Genomic DNA, 21,592 nt, shown 5'->3' on the forward strand with positions numbered 1-21,592 from the left:
GGGACTTTGGCAGGAGTCCCAGTTGATCCCTCACCCACAGTGAAAGGCAGCCAGCCGTGGACCCTCGACCAGCCCCTGGGCATCTCTGTGTTGCCGCTAAAGAGCCGTTTGTACCGGAAGATGCTGACAGGGAAAGGCTTGGATGGGCTTCACGTGGAGCGACTCCCCATCATGGTGAGCCCCCTGCCCTGAGCTTGGCACCTGGCAATCCCACCTGGCCCCACCCTGCCTCACCCTGCCCCACCTCACCGCACCTCCATAGGAGAATTTGGGTTCTCCAGAAGCTTCTGTCAAGGCACCCACCAGGGAAGCCACCCAGTCTAGGAGTGAGGAGCTCCCTGGAATCCCAGAAGCCAGTCTTGCCTCTGGGACTATGACGAACCAAGCCAGAGAAATTGCCCCTGAGCAACTTGGGAGACAAGTACAGGGTGACCCTGTGAGACAGTGCAAGATCTCAGGCTTCCAACCAGCCAGACCCAGGTTCAAATCCTGTCTTGGCCCCATCCTCACTGTGGAAATTCAGGCACATTACTGAACCACGAGAGTCCTCATCTGTAGCACAGGAGCAGCATGCCAAGTACAAAATCTCTGTGTATAACAAGAGAGTTCAGAGCTCAGGCTCTAGAGCCAGACTGTCTGGGTCTAAATTCTGGTTCTACCACATACCAGCTAACATGACCATGGGAAAACTACTGAAAGTGTCAATGCCTCAGTTTCCTTGCCTATAAAATGGGTACATGGCGATAGCACTTTTTTCATAGGGTTGCTGTGAGATTTCATGAGAAAACCCATGGAAAGCACTTAGAATAAGTTCTCAACAAGAATAAATAATATTGTTACTATCATTCTCTATTCCTATGCCATCATTTCTCCCAAAATACTTCTGGCCATCCTGACATAATAGACCTCAATGAATGAGAATCTCTCTGTCAGATGAGCCTGGTAGTACCACACAGGTCTCTAGAGGGGTTAGAAGGGGTGGTGTGGAGGCAGTTTGTGGAGGCAGAAGCAGGAGGCCAGCTCCCACCTCCCTCCCACCCTCCTGGGTGCAGCCCCCAGGTGACACCTTCCAGAGAAATCCGGAACAGTAGGTGGGGCAGAGGCGGAAGCTGCCCTGGCCAGCGTGGTCTGAGTGCTCCCTTTTCCTCCCCAGGACACCAGCCTGAAAACTATCAATGGTGAGGCCCCCACAGTGGATCTCTCCTTCCAGCTGCTTTCCTCTGAGGTAAGGCTGTGGGCCAGGGGAGGGTCAGGGCCAGCAGGCACATGTCAGTGAGATCCAACTTCCTTCACAATTGCTGGCTTTGTTCAGGGACTTCCGGGAGGATGGGACTACTACTTTGGATAGAAACGTCTAAGGGTGATTTGAGACTCCAGAAAAACATAGAGAGAGCTGGGATTAGGAAGAGGAGAGTTGTGAGCAGAGGGCCACCCAGACCTGGGAGTCAGCCTCTGACCAAGCCCAAGCCAAGTCTGGCTCACTGGGATCGAGGTTCTGCAAGGGTGAAATAGGATATCAGTTTTCTATTGCTTTATAACCAACTTAGCAGCTTAAAACAATGCCCATTTATTAGCTGACACTTCTATATGTAGGTCCCATGACACAGGGTGGCTGGAATCAAGATGTTGGCAGGGTCGCATTCCTTTCTGGGGTTCTGGGGAGGAATCCGCTTCCAAATTCATTCAGATAGCCGCCACAATCCAGTTCCCTGCAGTGCCAGACTCACATCCCGGTCTCCTTGCAGGCTGTCAGCCGGGGCGGCTCTCAGCTCCTGAAGGACGCCCACATGCCCCCTCACAATGGCCCCGTTCATCTTAAGCCAGCAGGCATGTCCAGTCCCCGTCACACCTCAAAACTCTGACTTCCTCTTCTGTCAGCAGCCACAGAAAACTTTTAGAGGTGCTTTTAGAGGGATTTTAGAGGGGCTGGTGTGATAAGGTCAGGCCATTCTAATCATCTCCCTATCTTAAAGTCAACGGTGCCATATAACAAACATAATCCCAGGAGTGATCAATCATCATATTCACGAGTTCCAAGAATGAGGGTGTAAAATCTTGGAGGCCCGTTTTTGGAATTCTGTCTACCACAGCTGAGTTGGTCCAAATGTGAAGACACCCAGGGCTAAACCCTGCCTGCTGGATGAGCCTCGATCCCTCTAGCTAGCTACACCTGGCCTCAGCCCATATTAGAACCCGCTCATTTGGCTGCAGCGCACATGCCAGGCACCCGCTGGACTTTTCCCCTTTCCTCTCAGTGGTGCTGGGATGTGGGTAGTTTAGGACCATGAACCCAGAAAGTGTTTGCAGGGAATAATGTCCGCGCCAGCCCACTCCTGCCTTCTTCCCATGCAGGAAAAATATCCACCAGCTCTGGGGTAGCACTTGGCTCTGTGACCTCACTCATGAAGAACACAGGGAATCCTATGGTGTGGGGTATGAGGAGTATATCTGGGCTGGTACCAGCCTGAAAGTGCCTTTACAAGGCCTCTGGAGAGGGCCTGAGACCCTATTAGCACTCCCTGCTATAGGTGTTCAAGATTGCCCTCTCAAGGGTAGAAGCAACAAACCCCAAGAAAGAGGCACCAGAATCTTGGAGAAAAAGGTCACAAACTTCCCAGTTTGGAGCCCAACCCTCCGGGGCCTCTTCCCAAGGTATAGAGTCTGCCTGTGGCCACTGGCCACTGCCAACCCCTCCCCACCTCCCTCTGCCTCCTGCTGCTTCCACTGGGCATGTGTATCCTGGGACTAAAAGGAGCGTCAGGTGCCCCTGGTCAGGGGACTGACTAGTGGGCCCAGGCAGGCAACAGGCAGGTGGGCAGAACAGTTTCCCCATTGCCCAGGGGCTGGGCACAAAGGTCTCCAGTAATGAATTATTCACTGGAGCTGTGCTAAGTGCAGAATTAATCCCTTTCCTTCCAGCTGGCGGCCTCGCTAAATTATCCCTCTAAGTCATGCGGGAAAATGCTGCCGAATTCATTTAGCTGCTGAGTGTTTTGATCTGGGCCTTGTGATTTTAGCGTCTCCTTCCCCCAACCCCCTCCCCCTGGAGGCGGGTAAAAAACCTTTTAGTAATGGATTTCTGAGAAGAAAGGAAAAGAAAGGGGATCAGGATTGGGTGTGTACCAAGAAAATAGTACTAGCAGAAATTCAGATTCTGCAGCCAAGAATTCACACACACACACACACACACACACACACACACTCTACATATACGCTGTCATTAATCACGTGTGAATATCTACACACGGTCACAGACACACAGATGTGTGCGCACATACCTTGGCAAGAAGGATGCACACTCTTAATGCATATGTACACGCTCTCACATATATGCAAACTGACACACAGACATTTTCACACCTGCAGTGGCACACACAGAAGCTAAATCTCTTTGTAGTGGAACTATTTCTTCGTAAACTATCTGAGAATTGGCCAATAACTGACTCCCTTTGATTCTAGAATCTTGAAGACCAATTTAGGAGCCTAAGTATAAAGTGCTAATGTGGTTAAATTCACCATGAAGTCCTTGCAGCCACAGCACCCATTCATTTATTCTTTTATTCCATGTATATTTGATGAGGAGTCACTGCATGTCAGGTACCATGCAAGGCAAGAAGTAGAATTTTGACTGCCATTGTGGATTGAAATGGGGAGAAGGAGGGGTTGGCAGGGACCTCATTCTGATTTGAGCTCACACCTTCATTGGGCTTGGATATGGCTCTCTAGTGTCTGAGCCCTTTTGGCATCCTTCTCCCTAAGGAATGGCAGGAAAGCGTTGAGAATTCATGAACAGGTCAGATGGCATTGCAGCTAAGTCTAAAGGGGCCCATCCCCTTCTCCATCCCTCATCACCACCTTCACTGCAATACCATCCTTGTTCTCTATGCAACTGCAAACATTTATGAAGCACCCACTATGAGCAATTGCTGTTCTGGATTTTAGGAATATTACATTGAAGAAGAAGAAAAAAAAAACCAATCAGGCCCTGTCTTTGTAAAGCTTGCATTCTTAGCAGGGAGTATGGAACACACAATAAACAAATAATTCATATCAGCTAATGATAAGGGGTCTAAGGAAACTCCAACAAGGTGACATGATACAGAGTCCTTGAAGGGGCTATTTGGACTCCTCGTGGTAGCTGAGTACAGTGATGAGCTAAGCTGCTACAACAAAGAGATCAGGTTCCTGCCCCCTTATTGTTGCACCTAAGGTGTTGCCTGCGACTTCATCATGGAAGGTACCTGGTATTCATCTCTGCATCCTAGACTTTGGGAAGGCAGCAGCAGGGCTGGGGCCATCAACTCTTCCACCCTTTAAATCAAATGTTGCATAATGGGTCCAGAAGCCACCACCTGACACCTGGAGGTCTTAGAGTCCTGTGGACACTCCAGCTGCCGAGGCTTGTGATAGTGGGCCTCTCAGGCCCCTCGTTCACATGGTCAACAACTCCATCCTAGGGGTAGCTCTTTGCATGTGGTCAGACATGGTCAGTGCTGTCACAGAGCAGAAACGCTTCAGAAGAAATGAATGCGCGTGCCCTATTTGGGGCCCAGCCCCAGCCTGAGGACATAGGCTCTTTCCCATGAGCCTCCATGTCCAGGAGTTTCGGGCACAGTCTGTCCTGGATAATTGGACATTTTGGTGAACACAGCTTCCCCACACCCACCACTTCCACATCACCCAGTCTCAGAGCTTTCAGAACCAGCATGGTGAAATTTGCAAATAGGCAGAGACAGCAGTGGTCTCTCTCAACAGCCCACCCTGGACAACAATCTCCCTGGCAGCACATGGTCATCCCAGTCTCTTCTCCTGTGCTGCCAAGACAGAGAGCTCACTACCTCCAGAAGCAGGCCTTCCCATGGCTGAGTGATAGAAATGGCCACCCCACATTGAGCTCAACCTGCCTCCTGGGGACCTCCCTCTGCCCCAAGCTCCTGGCTTTGCCCCCGAGGCTGCAGGGCAACCCCAGCAAGCCTCCTACATAGATCACATAGTCAGCCAACACTTTTGAGGGCAGACTAGATAACAAAGCCTGCAGTCTCAGTGAATGGCAAGAGGTGGTGGTCTCTGGTTTGGAATATTGCACTTGAAGGTAGTTGGTTGGTGATGGGTTCATTTTTTACCCTCTGGTGGGACTTCTCTAGTCATTTGCTGCTTAAAGTGATCTGCCTTAAGATGGTTTGTGTGTGTAGGTGAGTACATATATGAACACACACAGATCACACAAAAACTAGAAAAACATGTACACTCATATACAAAAACACATACACAGAAAACTTCCCTTTATTGCACATTAAGTGGGGACTGGCCTTTGAGGTCCATTAGGCTCTAAAAATCCATGAGTCTGGCTGGGTGCGGTGGCTCACGCCTGCAATCCCAAGACTTTAGGAGGCCGAGGTGGGCGGATCATGAGGTCAGGAATTCAAGACCAGCCTGGCCAACATGGTGAAACCCTGTCTCTACTAAAAATACAAAAATTAGTTGGGTGTGGTGGTGGGCGCCTGTAATCCCAGCTACCTGGGAGGCTGAGGCAGGAGAATAACTTGAACCTGGGAGGTGGAGGTTGCAGTGAGCCAGGATCATGCCACTGCACTCCAGCCTGGACAACAGAGAAAGACTGTGTCTCAAAAACAAAAACAAAAACAAAAAAAACTCCATGAGCCTATGGCTACTCCACATACACACACACATAAACCTTTGGTCTTGTCCATTCCCCCTCTGATCTCAGCCTCTTCTCTTTGAAGAGTGTGATGTGGTCCCTGGGGAGTCTACACTTCCCCAGGCAAAGCAGCTTGGCTGTCTTAATGAACTGGTTTCAAGATCCCACAGCATCCTGGGTGCCCTCCAGCTTGCAGCCAGCCTCTTTGAAGTGAGGACCACACTGCCCAGGTTTTCTGGGCTGATCTTGTGGATTGGAGCCTGGCATGCACACAGTAGGTGCTCACTGCATCAGTTCCTGCCTCTCTGCCTGGAAATGCACCTCCCCATGAGGTGGGACAAGTTCATATCATCATCTGGGTATACAGCAACATTTCTCCTCTTGGGTTTAAGATTTGGGATCCATCGCCTTGCCCAGATGGGGCACCAGGCAGAAGTAGGGCCTCTCAGATGGGTGGCCACACCCTCCTCAGCCCACAGACCCCAGAGATGCTGGGATGACTTGAAACCCCCTGGCTTCCTGGGAGTATAGAGAGGGTGCATTTGAGGAGAGGTGGCAGTGGTACCTGCTGTCACCACTAAAGGGAGGGGCAGCTGCCACGGTCCCATCTGACCTTCCCCCTCCCTCTCCCCCTCATAGGGAGGGAGTGGGGCAAGTCTTTGATGCTACTCTGGTGGCTTCTTTTCAGACTAGTTACAAAGATCTCTCTGGAGACCAGCCCAGAGTGAGGACAAGTGGCCACTTAGCAAATATAGAGGAGAGGGCAGGGGACAGGCAGCATCATGCTGGCTTTTGAAGAATTTTTATAGATTTTTTGTAAGCCACACCTGACACCCCTGGGCTGGTCCTTAGAGAAACCGCAACACAAACCTCCCTCCATTTCTTCCCCAAGCACAGCGGCCTGAATGGGCCAGTGCCCAGGGCAGCACAGCAGTCTCCTCCACTGGTTCTGCCCTCTGAAGGCTCTGTTCCCACCCCCAAGACTCCATCTCTGAAAACACTACCATAAGGATGGATCCAGAAAGAGAGACCCTTTCCCTGCCACCATCTCACACCATCCCTCACTGCCCTCCCTCCCACACCTAAAGCCTCTCCCTCCTATCCTCTCATTGCCTCAGGTCATTTGGCAGGAGGCAGAGGAGACAGATCCACCCCTTGCCCACAGGTGCCTTTTCCCTCACCTGCTTAGGTTCTAGGTCCAGTGTAGAGCTCTTCCCATCCCATCCAAAGGAAACTTAGAGCTGGGCATGGTGGCTGTGGAGAAATTAAAATCTGTACACCTGTAATCCCAACACTTTGGGAGGCCGAGGTGGGCGGATCACCTGAGGTCAGGAGTTTGAGACCAGCTTGGCCAACATGGAGAAACCCCGTCTTTACTAAAAATACAAAAATTAACTGGGCTTGGTGGCAGGAGCCTGTAATCCCAGTTACTAGGAGGCAGAGGTTGCAGTGAGCCGAGATCACACCACTGCACTCCAGCCTGGGTGACAGAGCAAGACTGTCTCAAAAAACAGAAAACAAACAAACAAATCAAAGGAAGCTTAGGATGGGGCAGGAGAGACATGAGAGTCTATGCTTTCACAAGGCCAACCTGGCCCCCAGGTCACAGACTGTGTGTGGGAGCAGGGCTGGCCATCCCACCTCTCCTCCTGCGCTGCCATGACAGAGGCTCCTACCTGCTTTCCACAATGCCTGAATCCCCATATAGTGTTCCCTGCCTTGGGGACAATAATGGCCTCCCTTGGTGATCGTGCAACTCCCATGCTGCCCACTTCAGAGAGAAGGAGCTAAACAGTCCCTCCGGAACACACACAGAGTTTGACAGACTCTACTTGGTCACTTCCCATGACAGAGAGCTCATTACCATCCAGGATGCCCTCTCCATACTCTACTAGCTCCCTTCTAAACTTCCTTCTGTCTCTCTTCAATTTCCTGCCCCTGGCCCTGCCTTTTCCTTCCAGAGGCCAGCTCCAGAGAAGTCAGGGCCTATAACCATGTCAGCCCTACTGACATTTGCAAACTTTTTATGGCATCTCCAGCCTGAACCCACTCTCGTTCCTCTTCTTCTTTGTAGCACTTGGTTTCTGATTCTCGTCCTGCTGGTTGTCTCCTCTTGACAACATTCCTGTTAAAGTATCCCCCAAAACTGTGGGGCCCAATCAGCATTAGAGGTAGAGTAGGAACATCACTCCCTCTCTCTGAATACATTCTCCCCTTTGGTGCAGCTGCAGCCTAGCTTTGGTTCTATTTTAGTATTTATCAAAGCAGTGAGGGTCTGTTTAGAGCCAGAGTCTGACTCTGGCACATCAGTAAGCAGCATGTCTGCATCTTGCCTCCCTGCTGTCCTATATTGAACTTAGACAGGGTTTCTCTCCCCTGTGGTATTTCACCTTTTTCATCTCAGCCCATCTTCTAAGCTTGAGATCATTCTGGACCCTGATTTTATCATGCAACACACTCACAGCCCCATCTGTACCCCCAACCCCAAGCTCCAGGTCATCTGTGGAGGTGGCCAAGACACTTGAAGTGCTACAATGTCCACCTTGTAAGCCTGTAGACCTGGGCTTGAATCTGGATCTTCCATTTGATCTTAGCCATCCTGAGTTTCACTGTTCTCATCCATAAAAGGGGATTGTAATCCCTACCAGCCAGGAACATAGTGAAGATTGAATGAGGAAGCACGTGCAGGTGCATAGCACAGTGTCCTGCAGATGCTCAGTAAAGGGATCTCTTAGTGTCTTTCACCCAGGTTTCTGACAAACATGCTGAACTCATCAGGGATGAGGACAGGGCTCCTGGGGGAGGGGAGGTGGTAGAGCCCTGCGAACCCATCACTCGGTGCCTGCTCCTTATAACAGCTGCTTCACCAGCTTCGCATCCATAAGGACATCAGGAGGCCTTGTCAAGTGCTGAAGATAAACATCGCCAGCACCACATTTGGTCTCGCTGCAATTTTCTGAGAATAAAGAAATGGGGGAAGAGACAGACAACCATCTCTCCAGAAGCCAGACTTGCTGAAGTCCTCAATGTACCCTGCCCTGAGTTGGGGGCTGTGGAGCCTAGGAGCTCCCAGGGCAGAGTGGGAAGGGCTGGATGGAGAGGCATACTGCTTCCAATTGCTAGTCATTCAGAAGACCTGCTTTAGCTCATCTCAAATGCCTCACCAGGCTGGGTGTAGTGGCTCATGCCCATAATCCCAACACTTTGGGAGGCCAAGATGGGCAGATCACTTGAGCTCAGGGATTCGAGACCAGCCCGGACAACATGGCAAAACCCCATCTCTACTAAAAATGCAAAAATTAGCCAGGCATGGTGTGCACCTGTAGTCCTAGCTACTTGGGGGCGCTGAGGCAGGAGGATTGCTTGAACCTGGGAGGTTGAGGCTGCAGTGAGCTGAGATGGTGCCATTACACCCCAGCCTGGGCAACAGAGTGAGACCCTGTCTCAATTTATTTATTTTTTTAAATGCCTCACCAACCACAGAACCCAATGTTGCCTTGAGAATGTGAGCCTACAACTCCCGGCTGCAGATGGCATGTATTAAGTCAGAATGCAGAGATGACTGAGGAAACTGGACATTGAACACTCCTCTCCCCTGCTCTGCTCTCCCTGTGAGCCCAGTGCATAATTGGTAGGTTGAAGAAGGGGGAGGGAAGGAATAGAGAGAGACATGGCAGAAGCTTCTAGACAAAACTTCCCAGAAAATTAGAGTTGGTCTTGGGACTCCCCCCTTCTGAAAATCCAACCACCTTAGCATAGACCTCCCTTCAGTGCCTTCAGCCAAGATGTATCTCTGGCCCAGCCAAGGTCATTCATTCATTAACCATTTATTACTTTTCCTTTTTTTTTTTTTTGAGATGGAGTCTCAACCTGTTGCCCAGGCTGGAGCACAATAGCATGATCTCGGCTCACTTCAACCTCTGCCTCCTGGGTTCAAACGATTCTCCTGCCTTAGTCTCCCCAGTAGCTGGGATTACAGGTGCCTGCCACCACGCCCAGCTAATTTTTGTATTTTTAGTAGAGATGGGGTTTCACCATGTTGGCCAGGCTGGTCTCAAACTCCTGACCTCATGATCCACCTGCCTTGGCCTCCCAAAGCTGTTTATTAGATTTCTAACCTGTGCCAAGCAGTAAAGCACCCCAACAGATCACTACCACCCATCTTACTAAGGACCCATCTTACTAAGGGTCCTGGTTGAGATTGGCGCATTGAATATACAGAGAGATTGGTGCATTGAATATACAGAGGTCAGGGCAAGCATCACAGAAAGGCATGGTTTGAGCTCTGTTCCAAATAGTGGGTTGGAAACTGGCAAAGCAAGGGTGCTTCAGGCAAAGGGACCCCCATGTGCAAACGCATGGAGGCATGACAGTGTCTGGAGCACATGACATATGGGAATTGTAATGGGCAGTGAGACTAGAAAGCTAGATGAAGTCTAGATTGTAGAGGACCTGGGTGCTAGGGTGCAGGGTGAGGGCTTTATCATAAAGTGGTAGGAAACTAAGAAACGTCTTGGAGCGGCAGTAAGATGTGATCTCATCTGTGTTGGAAAGGTCTCTCTGCATGAGAATAGGGGAACCCCAAGGGAAAAAATTAAATTCAGAAAGCCGGGTTTCAGGGTAACAAGAGTGAGCCCACAGTCAAATCACTGAGCCACAGGCAGGACTTTCATACTAAAATCCCCAACAGAATTTTTAAAAATTCTTATCAGTGGCTCCCCTCCTCTGGCCTCACAACTTGCTTTGGGATTAACCCTGTAACACCACTTTCTGGCAAATGAATCATGGCCCCACCAAGGATTAACACTGGGGCTCTTCTTGGCTGGGAGACAGACCCAGAGCTTCAAACCCCACTGCAGCTGCAAGAGCACGCAGGATGCCATAAATGAGGCTCACTATATGCAGGGGAGGCAGCAAGCCCTCTTGAAGGGGCCTGTTGTCTGAGCTTCGCCTACAGCTGAAGAGATAAGAACCTACAACTGCAGCCACAGGAAATGACAAAGCAGTGACTGATCGGGGAACTGCTGCACAGGGCTCATTATGGCGCTTGCCAGTGGGCGAGACACCCTTATCAGGGAGAAAATTGCATCAGGCCTCCTGAATTACTGGCGATTGGAAGCAGATTTCTTGGGACTCACTTTGTTAGATACCTAATGAGCGGGATACAGGCGGGCAGAGCCCAAAGCCGGCGGGGTGAGGGACAAATGTCTTTGTTAAACAGAATTTGTCAGTTTCCGCTTCAGGCCCCCTGGGGAGGGTTCAGGGCCAGCTAATTGAATTAAGAGCATGTGCGCTCCAGCAAGAAGGCTCAGGGAGGGGCGAGAGGCAGGCAGGCCGGAAGGCGGGCACTTTCAGCACCAAGGACAGCAGCTGCAGCCTGGCTAGTCTGTAATTGCGGGGCAGGCTGGAACTGTTGCATTTTGCATGATTGGGGGTCTAGGGGATGGAATGGGTAGAAGGAAGGCAGAGGATGTTGTGGGGAGGAGGGAGACAGGTGACCTAAGAAGCCTCAAGCCTGTGATGCCATTGGCCTTGTCTGTCTCAACAGACCCAACTCTGCTAGCAACAGTGAGTGCTGGGAGGAGTGAGGAAGGGGTGGCTTCTCCCCAACCATGGCACTCACATGTGGTGTGCGCAGCTGCAACAACACAGGGAGCAGTGAGCTGAATGCTGGGTCTGAGCTAGTGCGTGGCCATGCATCTCTTTGAGCTTTCAAAGTCAATCTCCGATTATAGTCTTAATGAACCAGGATGTGCTGCAGCCACGAAGCCATGGGGACAGGGGCCACTTGTCAGCCCCAAGCTGCCCCAGCAGGCAGGGCAAGGCTTGTCAAATACAGAAGCAAATAAGTAGGCTTGTGGGGTGGGCCAGCAGCCCCCACCTTACCTGGAGGAAAGGAGAGTGAGGCAAGGCTGGACTTGATTAGGAGGAGCTAGTCTTGGGAGGAGTTAGTCTCCAAGGCCCTTCCCATCCTCCACCCTGACTCACCATCTCCTATGGGTTGGCTCTTTCTATGGTCTCGAGCAGCCTGGCCCTCTCTATGGTCTCAGGCAAGCTCCCTTCCTTGAGAAGCAAGGGGGTGAGGGCATAATTTCCTTCCCCAAATGTAAGCTGATTGAAGCTGTGGAGTCTGGAGAGGCAATGCTGACCCTAAAGAAGGGAGAACTATTAGGGAGAATTTAGACATGATGGATCTCTTGGTGCCCCTCACCTCACGTGACAAAAGCAACTCCCTCTGATGTGCCCTGCAGGATCTGTGCTGTTTGGAGGTCTAAAGATTTCACTATAAAAGTTACCTCTCCACCTTGCCTCCAAATCCCAGGCCAGGATGGGTCCTGGCAAAGTTGAATGGGACAGGGGAATGGGAAGGTGGGCAGAGACCTGCAGGGTGGGGAGGTACAGGCATGGAGCAGCCATGGGAACAGATCCTGGCCAGTGCCAGCTCCAGGGTAGGGCAGGACAAAATCATTGAGCCTGGAAGGCACTACAGGAAGGGTGGCTGGAGCAGGGACGGGCAGGATAGACTTAAAGTCCATAGGTACTCTGCCTTGCCTGCCCTCCTTCCCAGAGCCCACCTCCACCTCACCCCATAAGAGACTGTTGGGGTAAAGGCACTTGTCTGGACTAAGGGGTTGTTCTCACCTTTATTTTAACTTTGTGATGAAATTAAATGGATTATACATGGTAAATTTCAGAATCCACATAAAAGTACCTAGTGAGTGCCCAGCTCTGACCTGGGGCTCAGTAAATGTCAGCTCTGGGTTATTGCATTGACCCATCTGGTGCTGGGGCCACACTGAGTGGATGTCAGGGAGACAGGCTGTGGGGGAGGGAACTCCCTTGCAATTGTCCCTGCTTTCAGTACTGATGGGGGCACCTCTGGAGACCTCTCCCTTGATTTCATTACTTCTACTTCCTCTCCTAACTGGATTAGATGGCAGTCTATGAAATCCAGGGCATGGAGATTGGCTTTCTGCCTGGAAATGAGCAGAAATGTCATTATAAGTCCTGAATCAGCATCTCACCGCAGCCCCAGGGGCCACCTGGTCAACGGGAAGGTGGTCTTTGCCCTGTATTTATGCTTTCCTTCATTCTCTCCTGCATTCATCCATCCATTCATCCACCCACCCACCCATCCATCCATCCATCCATCCATCCATCCATCCAATATGCATTTTGTAGCTCTTCCTCTGCAGTCAATCTAGTGTTCAGCTGTTCTGAGAAGGAGAAAGATGTGGTAATTTTTCCTATCTAAAACACATGGCCAGAAAACCCTAAACCATCTCACTCAGATGCTACCCTGGGTGCCTTCATGTCAGTGGGGAGCCTCCAAGTGAAGCCTGCCCTCTGTGAGCCATAGCTACTGAGAGGACCAGGTGGGAGAGAGAGCCAGGCCTTATGCCCACAGACAAAACAGGCCCATGAGTCTTGGTCATGAAGCGCAGTAGGTGGCCTGCCAAAGTCAGCCTCGGGGTCCCCCAGTGTCCCACTCTTCCCATTCCAAGAGTCTTGTTATAGCTGCTTTTTCTTTGGTGTTGTCTATTTTGCACCCATTTGATGGGGAGTCGGGGGATATAGAGCCCAGACTTAGCCAAATGCCTCTGTGTACTTATGTGACTGTCCCTTACTCTATAGACATGGCCAGAAATGTCTTTGCATTAATGAATTTCTGCACAGCAAATTTTATTTGAAAGGGGCATAAAGGAATAATTACTTAAAGAATTTCAGTGGTAAAGTGAAGGGTCCTTGTCTCAATTCATTGAATTAGTATGCATGGACTTTCCTATAGAAGAACCACTTAAAAAGAGGCCCACCTGCACTCATTCCCTCTCTGGTTGTTCAGGGTCAAACACCTGGGCACCTCTAACTCTGAGCGCATCTGTACTGGTTGGCAGTGTGCCCATTGCTCTATTTATTTCTAGCACAAGACTCCAGACAGCGGAATAATTTGTCTGCTATGCAGCCAAGAGAGGATTCCAACAGCTGGTGCAGGGTGGAACTGGCTCACTTTTGAGGTCCCTGAAAACCCTAGGAGTGCATGATTCTTTGAACAATGAGTATGTTTTAGAGATAACCATGAATTTCCAACAGGGCTTTAAAGTAACCCTTCCCCAAAGGGAGCACAGACATGTCCCTAAGCCCAAGGAACTTAAAATTTTATTAAAAAAACAAAAATAGCAGCCAGGCACAGTGGCTCACGCCTGTAATCCCAGCATTTTGGGAGGCCGAGGTGGGCAGATCACAGGGTCAGGAGTTCGAGACCAGCCTGGCCAATATGGTGAAACCCCATCTCTACTAAAAACACAAAAAATTAGCCAGGTGTGGTGGCGGATGCCCGTAGTCCCAGCTACTCAGGAGGCTAAGGCAGGAGAATTACTTGAACCTGGGAGGTGGAGGTTGCAGTGAGCCGATATCATGGCACTGCACTCCAGCCCAGGCGAGAGAGCGAGACTCCATCTCAAAAAAAATAAATAAATAAAAAGAAGAAAAAGAAAAACAAAAATAGCAGGCAAGTCTGGAATTAGAGAGCAACATGAAAGCACAGACAGCCAACTGCTAGACCAGAAGAACCCAGAAAACCTACAAGTCAGTGTGAGCCGAGACATCAAGGCATCCTTGGGCGGTGCGGGTGCAGGAGGTATTTGAGTGGCATCAGACTTTAGGCACATGAGAGTGATAATCCTGCCAAGGGAGAAGGAGGAGAACAGGAAAATAACATGGAGGGAGACGAAGGCTCATCAGAATATACAGAGAGGAGAGACTCTCTGCTTAATGGGTGGTAAGATTGAAGGATGATAGAGGAGATGAAATGGAAAATAGGTCTACATAGCAAAGGGTGTCAAAAGAGTGTAGGATTTTAGAAGCTGTTGTTACTGCACCAAGTGTGGGTGTCAGAGATGGCATAATTCATTTATTCTTCCACCAAAAATGTATTGAGTGCCTACAATGAGCCAGACACTAGGGATAGACAAGGTTCCTTGCTGACATGGGACTCACATCCTAGCATGGGCATTTGCAGAAGGGAGGCAGTTAAGAAGTAAATGCATTTTTAAATTTTCTGGTAGAGTAAGTGCTATGAACACAGTAAAATGGGATAAATGAATAGAGAGTACCTTGGAAGTGGGATCACTTTAGATAGAGTGGGCCTCTATCTCAAAGGGCAGGGACCCTCTGAGCAGATCACATCTGGGCTGAGACTTGAATGATAAGAAGGAGACAGCTGTGTAAGGATCCCTGAGGACCTCCAGGAAGAGAACAGCAAATGCCAAGGCCCTGAGGCAGGAGTGAGCTTGGCTTGTTGGAGGAACAGCAAGGGTCGTGTATTGGGGGCCCGGTGAGCAAGGGGCAGATGGTAGGAGGTGTGCACGGGCCAGCCATGCAGGACCTCCTGAGCCATGAGGAGGAGAGGCTTGGGGTGTAGAAGGTGTGCTTATGGTAGATGGGCACAGAGAAGGGGCTTGTCCTGAAGTTTCTCTGCACCGTCTCTTCTCAGAGACCAGAAAACTTCTTGACACCAAACAACAGCAAGGCTCTTCCTACCTTGGACCCCAAGATCCTGGATGAGAAGCTGGGAACCATCCAAGAGTCCTGGTCCAAGGACACAGTGAGCTCCACAGTGGACTTGAGCACGTCCACTCCACGGGAAGCAGAGGAGGAACCTCTGGTGCCTGAGATGTCCCGCGACACAGTGAGTGTCTCTCCCCAGGTGGGAAGGGCCGGGGCAGTGATGAGGCCTTGGGAAGGGGACTTGACTGCCATCTGCAGGACTGCTTCATGCCTCAGGAGGCCAGTAGACCTTCCTCCCCTTAGGCACACTCTGCATGTGAGTTACCCCAAAGTCAAACTGCTGGGTGCTGTGGCTTCTTCATTTGCAGGGTCTCTTCACCTTTTGAGTGGAACTCCCATGTAATTTCTTTCAAAACAAACCCATGCAACACTTGTAAGCCAGGGTTCCATTTACGTGTGTAGGCATCAACTCAGAACTTCCTGAGGTGCATGGCCACTGGGTAGTGGGAAGCACCTTTAAGAGATTCATTTTAGCTTATAACAGGAGAAACTGGGGCTCAAAAAAAGAGGACTCCAGCTGGGCACGGTGGCTCACGCCTGTAATCTCAGCACTTTGGGAGGCCAAGGGGGGCGGATCACCTGAGGTCGGGAGTTCGATACCAGCCTGACCTACATGGAGAAACCCCATCTCTACTAAAAAATACAAAATTAGCCGGACGTGGTGGTGCATGGCTGTAATTCCAGCTACTCAGGAGGCTGAGGCAGGAGAATCACTTGAACCCAGGAGGTGGAGGTTGCGGTGAGCCAAGATTGTGCCATTGCACTCCAGCCTGGGCAACAAGAGTGAAACTCCATCTCTAAAAATAATAATAATAATAATAAAAGAGGACACCAATTTTGGTGACAGAGTCTGTGTCCTTGATCATGGGAGCTGCTGTGTCTTCCTGTTGCCGGTTGAGCAGATGCTCCGGAAGGGCTGGTGGAGGTGGCCAAAGTGACATCCTAATTTGCTGAGGAGTCAGTGCTGGGTTTCAGCCCTTGATGCAGAGAGCTAAAGAATGGGCTACCAAAGAGACAGTCCAGGGAGGTGCTACCCAGTAACCATGACTGAATTATTGGGTGGCTTGCTCCCTTCTTCTACAGCGGGTCCCATGGGGAACGCTGCTCTGGAAGATCTTGAGAAAAGGCCCCAGACAGGGCCACCAGTCCATAGGGAAGTCCAAGCCATCCTCCTCCCAGGACCTGACCTCCTCCACCAACAGCCTCCTCATCTTCCCCTGGCACTTCTGCACCTTTCTGGAACATGTCCCATCGGACGAGTAGGAAGGCTGGCTGTCTGCTGGGCATGCCCAGGTTTCTTCCACATGAGCACCCCTGCCCACCCTGGAGCAGGGCCATCCTGCTCAGGCACCACAGCACTCATAGGCCATCTTTACAATTTCCTCCCGTCACCTCTGGCCCTTGGGGAAACAGCCCTTGGGATCAACATCCAGCTCAGTCATAAACTGCATTGAAAATAAAGAAACCCTGTCTTTGGAGATTTGGGGCAGCATGAATAAACCACTTCCTCCTGCCCTCTCCACATCCTGGCCACATGGTTCCCCCTTCTTGTGCCTCTAAGCAGAGGTAGTAAAGGAAAGAGAGGCTAGGTGCATGGCCTCCATCTGTAATCTCACCACGTGGGCAGGCCAAGGTGGGAGGATCGCTTGAGCCCAGAAATTTGAGACCAGCCCTGTCAACATAGTGAGATCCTGTCTCTACAAAAAATTCAAAAAATTAGCTGGACATGTTGGTGATGTCTGTAGTCTCAGCTACTCAGGAACCTGAGGCAGGAGGATCACTTGAGCCTGGGAGGTCAAGGCTGCAGTGAGCTATGATCGTGCCACTGTACTCCAGCTTGGGTGACAGAGCAAGACCCTGTCTCGAGAGAAAAACAAAATAAAAGAAAAAACAGGCCAGGAAAGAAAGAAAAGGGAAGGTGCCATCACGGGGAAAGGCACATGGGAATGGAGGAGAAAGAAGGCATCCCTCCCTGGTCTCAGCCCTTGGAGGGCTCAGAGCAACCTCTCCTGCTCAGCTGCCCAGGAGGGGCCAACCAGCCAACCCTCTGCCCTCCCCAGGCTAAGCCTCCACCTTCCCCCAAGGATGCAGACCTCAGCCCCTGACTCATACCACCTCTGGGAGCAGGAACCTCAAGCACCTCCTGGCTGGACAAGCCTCTCACATCAGCCACCTGGGCACTGACATAGCACAACCAAGGAAGGGAAAGTACCCAGCCCCGCTCCTAGTACTGGGCATGGCAGGCAGTCCTTCATTTGGAGTCTGCTGGGTAAAGCATCCAACGTCTGAACTGAGGTCATTAGGTCTGAGAGTCTTTGAGAGAAAGCAGATACAGATGTCTTAATACCATGGATTTGTTTGTGGGAAGTGAGACACAAATTGCTGGGGTGGGGTGGGTTGGAGTTTGCACTGTACTTATAAAACTTGATGATGATGATGATGATGATGATGATGATGGTGATGATGGTGATGATGATGATGATGATGATGATGGTGATGATGGTGATGATGATGATGATGGTGATGATGATGGTGGAGGAGGAGCAGAGAGGAAAAAATAGAGTGGAGGAAGAAATGGCCTTTAAATGTAGAATGGATCTAAGAGGTGGGCAATATAAACAATGTTTTCAACATCTGAAAGAATATTAGAATAACATGGGTAGAGGGCCAGTCTTGATTTTCTCTTAAGAATTAAACCAAAAGAGATGGGACCAGACTGCAGCTTGAGAAGTCAAGGTTAGCCATTAGGAGGAAGTGTTTTTTGGTTTTTTTGTTTGTTTGTTTGTTTTTGAGATGGAGTTTCTCTCTTGTTGTCCAGGCTGGAGTGCAATGGTGCAATCTCAGCTCACCACAACATCTGCCTCCCGGGTTCAAGAGATTCTCCTGCCTCAGTCTCTCGAGTAGCTGGGATTACAGGCATTCGACACCCTGGCTAATTTTGCTTTTTTTTTTTTTTTTTTTTTTTTGGGACTGAGTCTCACTCTGTCACCAGGCTGGAGTGCAGTGGTACTATCTCAGCTCATTGCAACCTCCACCTCCCGGGTTCAAGCGATTCTCCTTCCTCAGCCTCTTGAGTAGCTGGGATTACAGGCAGGCGCCACCACACCTGGCTAATTTTTGTATTTTTAGTAGAGATGGGGTTTCACCATGTTGGCCAGGATGGTCCCGAGCTCTTGACCTTGTGATCTGCCCGCCTCTGCCTCCCAAAGTGCTGGGATTACAGGCGTGAGCCACTGCACCCGCCTTGTATTTTCAGTAGAGACGGGGCTTCTCCATGTTGGTCAGGCTGGTCTTGAACTCCCAACCTCAGGTTATCCACCTGCCTCAGCCTCCCAAAGTGCTGAGATTAGAGATGTGAGCCACCACACCCAGCCAGGATGAAGTGTTTTTGAGCAACAGTAACCATTGTGAGCGACAGAGGAGTAGGGAGAGAAAGAAGCAGCCTGAGCATGCTAGGCCGGGATTCTGGGAGGCTCTGAGTGATACCCCATACCCACAGACTGCAGAGGTGTTGTGAGCTGGGTCTGATGGAGAACTCACTCAAGCATGCCCACCCTGGGCATCACCCCCAGCACTCCCATCAGTAGCTCATTCACCCAGAGAGAGTGTTCCTGGTCCCTCTACCCTCCCTCTTGCTGGACACCTGGTGAGGCTTTAAGGACTGGCTAGCCCTGGTTTGCTGTCGGGTTAGGGCCACTCAGCCACCACCATCCAGCCCTTGAACTAAAGAACACACTGACTTATTCGCCTCTGGGCTCCAGAGCCCTGCCCAGGCCTGGTCCAAGACAGATGTTGGTAAATGCTTGTTGGGCAATGGACTAGAACCCCTGGCTGGACAACAAGAGAATCAGAAAGAACCTTGGAAAGTATCTAGACTGATCCTCTCGTTTTACAAAGGGTGGCAATGAGGTGGCCCAGGGATGGGCAGGAATGGGCCTGCCCGAGGCTTCCCGACATGGCAATCTCATGCTGCCTTGCATCCAGCCAAGGAAATACTGGACACTACAGAGGCCTGCATGCTCAGTCGACTTGGCACCATCGGGTCCCCCAGAGACTCATAGAGTATCCAGGGCAGTGGGTATGCCCCTCTCCCTTACCCATCCCACTCTGTTCCAGGCACCCCGTCCCTCCTTGTTCCTGACTCTTGGCTACATCCTTGTTTATCCTCTCACCCCTGGTTCAGCCCCCCAACTCATCATTTCTCTCTCTCACTCCCTCTCTCACTCGCCTTCTCGCTCTCACTCTCTCACTTTCCTCAGATTTACCAGGCTGGCTATTTCTACCTCTGACACTTTGCCCTAGTTGGGGCCTAGAGACCCAGCCCCCAGCCCCAGCTCCTACCCACTGGCCAGGGCCCAGAAGGATCATGGCAGGACCCAGACACACATGTTCACGTGGCCGGTAGATCCCAGTTACAGGCAATAGAATGTGGGGTGGGTAGCAACAGTGTACGGCTCCATGACAAGCACAGGTAGCCTAGCTGTGTAGCAACGGGTCACTGTTCCATAGCAACCAAACAAAATTACATAGCAATGGATGAACTCAAGCGACCATGAGACACAGTGACAAGCAATCGAACGTGGCCGTGGAGCAGTGGAGTGTCGTTGCATAACAATAGACCCAAGCCGTAGAATCATGTCACACAGCCCTGCACTGCAGGAGGGCGCAATCATAGGAATGAGTACGGAGCACAGTGTGGAAGACGTAGGCAGACGTACAGAGTAGTAGCACTGGGACACAACTGAGTAGCAATGGCACGGTCACAGTGTGTGTGGCTCCTGGACATGCGGCCAGGGAGCGGTGGCCGGCAGCAGGTCCCAGGGCTGGAGCAGCAGGCGCCAGCGACATGGCAGTGGTTGTGTTGTAGTCAAATGAAGAACCGCCTCCCTCACGCTGGGCCGTTGTCTCCGGCTGAGCCTCTTGGCCTCCCCTGATTTCCAGAGTGTGTTTGTCTATATCCAGTCTCATCATGCGTTCTCCAGAGCCCGAAAAACAATTTTATCTCTGATTCCCTTCAGATCCTACTTCAGCTTAATAGGAAATTGAACATTTTCTGGAGAGAAAAGCACCTTGGGAATAGATGAGAGTGGAGAAAAGGAGGTCTATGCCTCTCTGTGTGATGCTGCCTGCTGCCCCTGGCCCTGCCTGTCCCATCCCCATGGCTCACTGAGCCCACTGTGGTTCCCTGCCCTGGATGTGCCCTTGATCTACCCCATTCCCAGACTGCAACCCAACCACTTCTTCTCACCTTGGAACACTTAGTTTTGATGCAGGCCTTTCAAGTTCCATTTGGTCAACATGGTGCAAAACTCTGGTCCTGGGTGGGCCCATCAAGGTCAAGGTCCCATGGGTATGGTCTTGGGTCAAGTGTAGGGCCTCAGGCAGAGGTAGAGGAAGCGTTATCTCCCGTCTGAGCAGCTCAGGAAGCCATTGGGAAAAGGTGAGCCTTTAAGTGAGTGTGAAGAGTGAGGTGTTAAGGTTTATCCTGAACATGGCAACTCTCCAAATAGTCAACAACCTGCGAGCATCTGCCCTCCACTCTCTGGGCACCCTGAGCCCATCTCACATGGAGCCAGGCCATGTCTCCTGATGCCAGGAGGGGAGCAGGTAAAGCGAGGGGGCTCCATGCCACCTCTAGATGGACCGACTTCCTCCACAAAGGGCTTCTGAAACACCTGCCCTGTGCCTGGACTCCCCATTCCTCCAGCCTGTCAGAAAACCAGAACTCTCCACCCTGCCATGTGCCCAGCACTGTGTCCAGCTGGGGCAGGGACATGGGGACAAAGAGGCCAAGGACCTCAGCTCTGAGAATTCCCCAGTGGACAGGAGCAAGCCATACCCAGGGAGACGATTAGTGGCACAGAGTAGGCACACAGTAAATATTTGGTGGGGGATGGACAGGCAAAGGAGGGGCATGGTTGGGACAATGTAGCTTTTTAACTGCCACACTTACCCAGCACTCCTGGACACACCTAGTGAGCCCTCAGTGAATGAGAGAGAGTTGGGGAGGTGGTGGATAGGGGGAGAGGCAGGCAAGGAAGTCTTCCTGGAGGAGGCAGGCTATGCTTTGATTAAAGAAAGGCAGATGTGCTCATTTACTATGCAAGAAGTGTGTATTCAGTGTTGTTTCCAGCACAGAAATTCAAGCACAGGGTTGCTTCCCTTCTCTTCCTGTCTCTCTCGCTCTCTTTCTCTCTCTTTTTCTCCCTCCCCCCTCTCTCTCTCTACCTCTCTCTCCTTCTCTCTCTCTCTGCCTCCTCTGTTTCCCTCCCTCCTTCTGCCTTGCTCAGAGGAGATTTGTGGCAGACCAGAGGGCCCTCATACCAGGAGATGAATAATTGACAAGGCTTGTTAAAAGATTCAGTG

The 21,592-nt window shown here is 50.9% G+C and overlaps 1 protein-coding gene across 13 annotated transcripts in view; it reads left to right on the forward strand.

Moving 5' to 3' along the window:
• Window positions 1-21,592, forward strand: part of CCDC33 (coiled-coil domain containing 33) — a 100,434-nt gene that overhangs the window by 45,155 nt on the left and 33,687 nt on the right. For 12 of the 13 annotated variants that reach the window (XR_008494241.1, XR_008494242.1, XM_054452027.1 and 9 more), the window contains exons 9-11: window positions 41-174; window positions 1,154-1,225; window positions 15,153-15,347. Coding sequence is in view for 11 of the 13 variants with exons in the window: in XM_054452027.1 (XP_054308002.1) it covers window positions 41-174; window positions 1,154-1,225; window positions 15,153-15,347 (401 nt within the window). In the remaining 2 variants the exon portion in view is untranslated. The remainder of the gene's footprint in view (window positions 1-40; window positions 175-1,153; window positions 1,226-15,152; window positions 15,348-21,592) is intronic. The other variant, XM_054452035.1, reaches the window with a different exon arrangement.

This window comes from Pongo pygmaeus, chromosome 16 (assembly GCF_028885625.2).
Source record: "Pongo pygmaeus isolate AG05252 chromosome 16, NHGRI_mPonPyg2-v2.0_pri, whole genome shotgun sequence".
Taxonomy (NCBI): domain Eukaryota; kingdom Metazoa; phylum Chordata; class Mammalia; order Primates; family Hominidae; genus Pongo; species Pongo pygmaeus.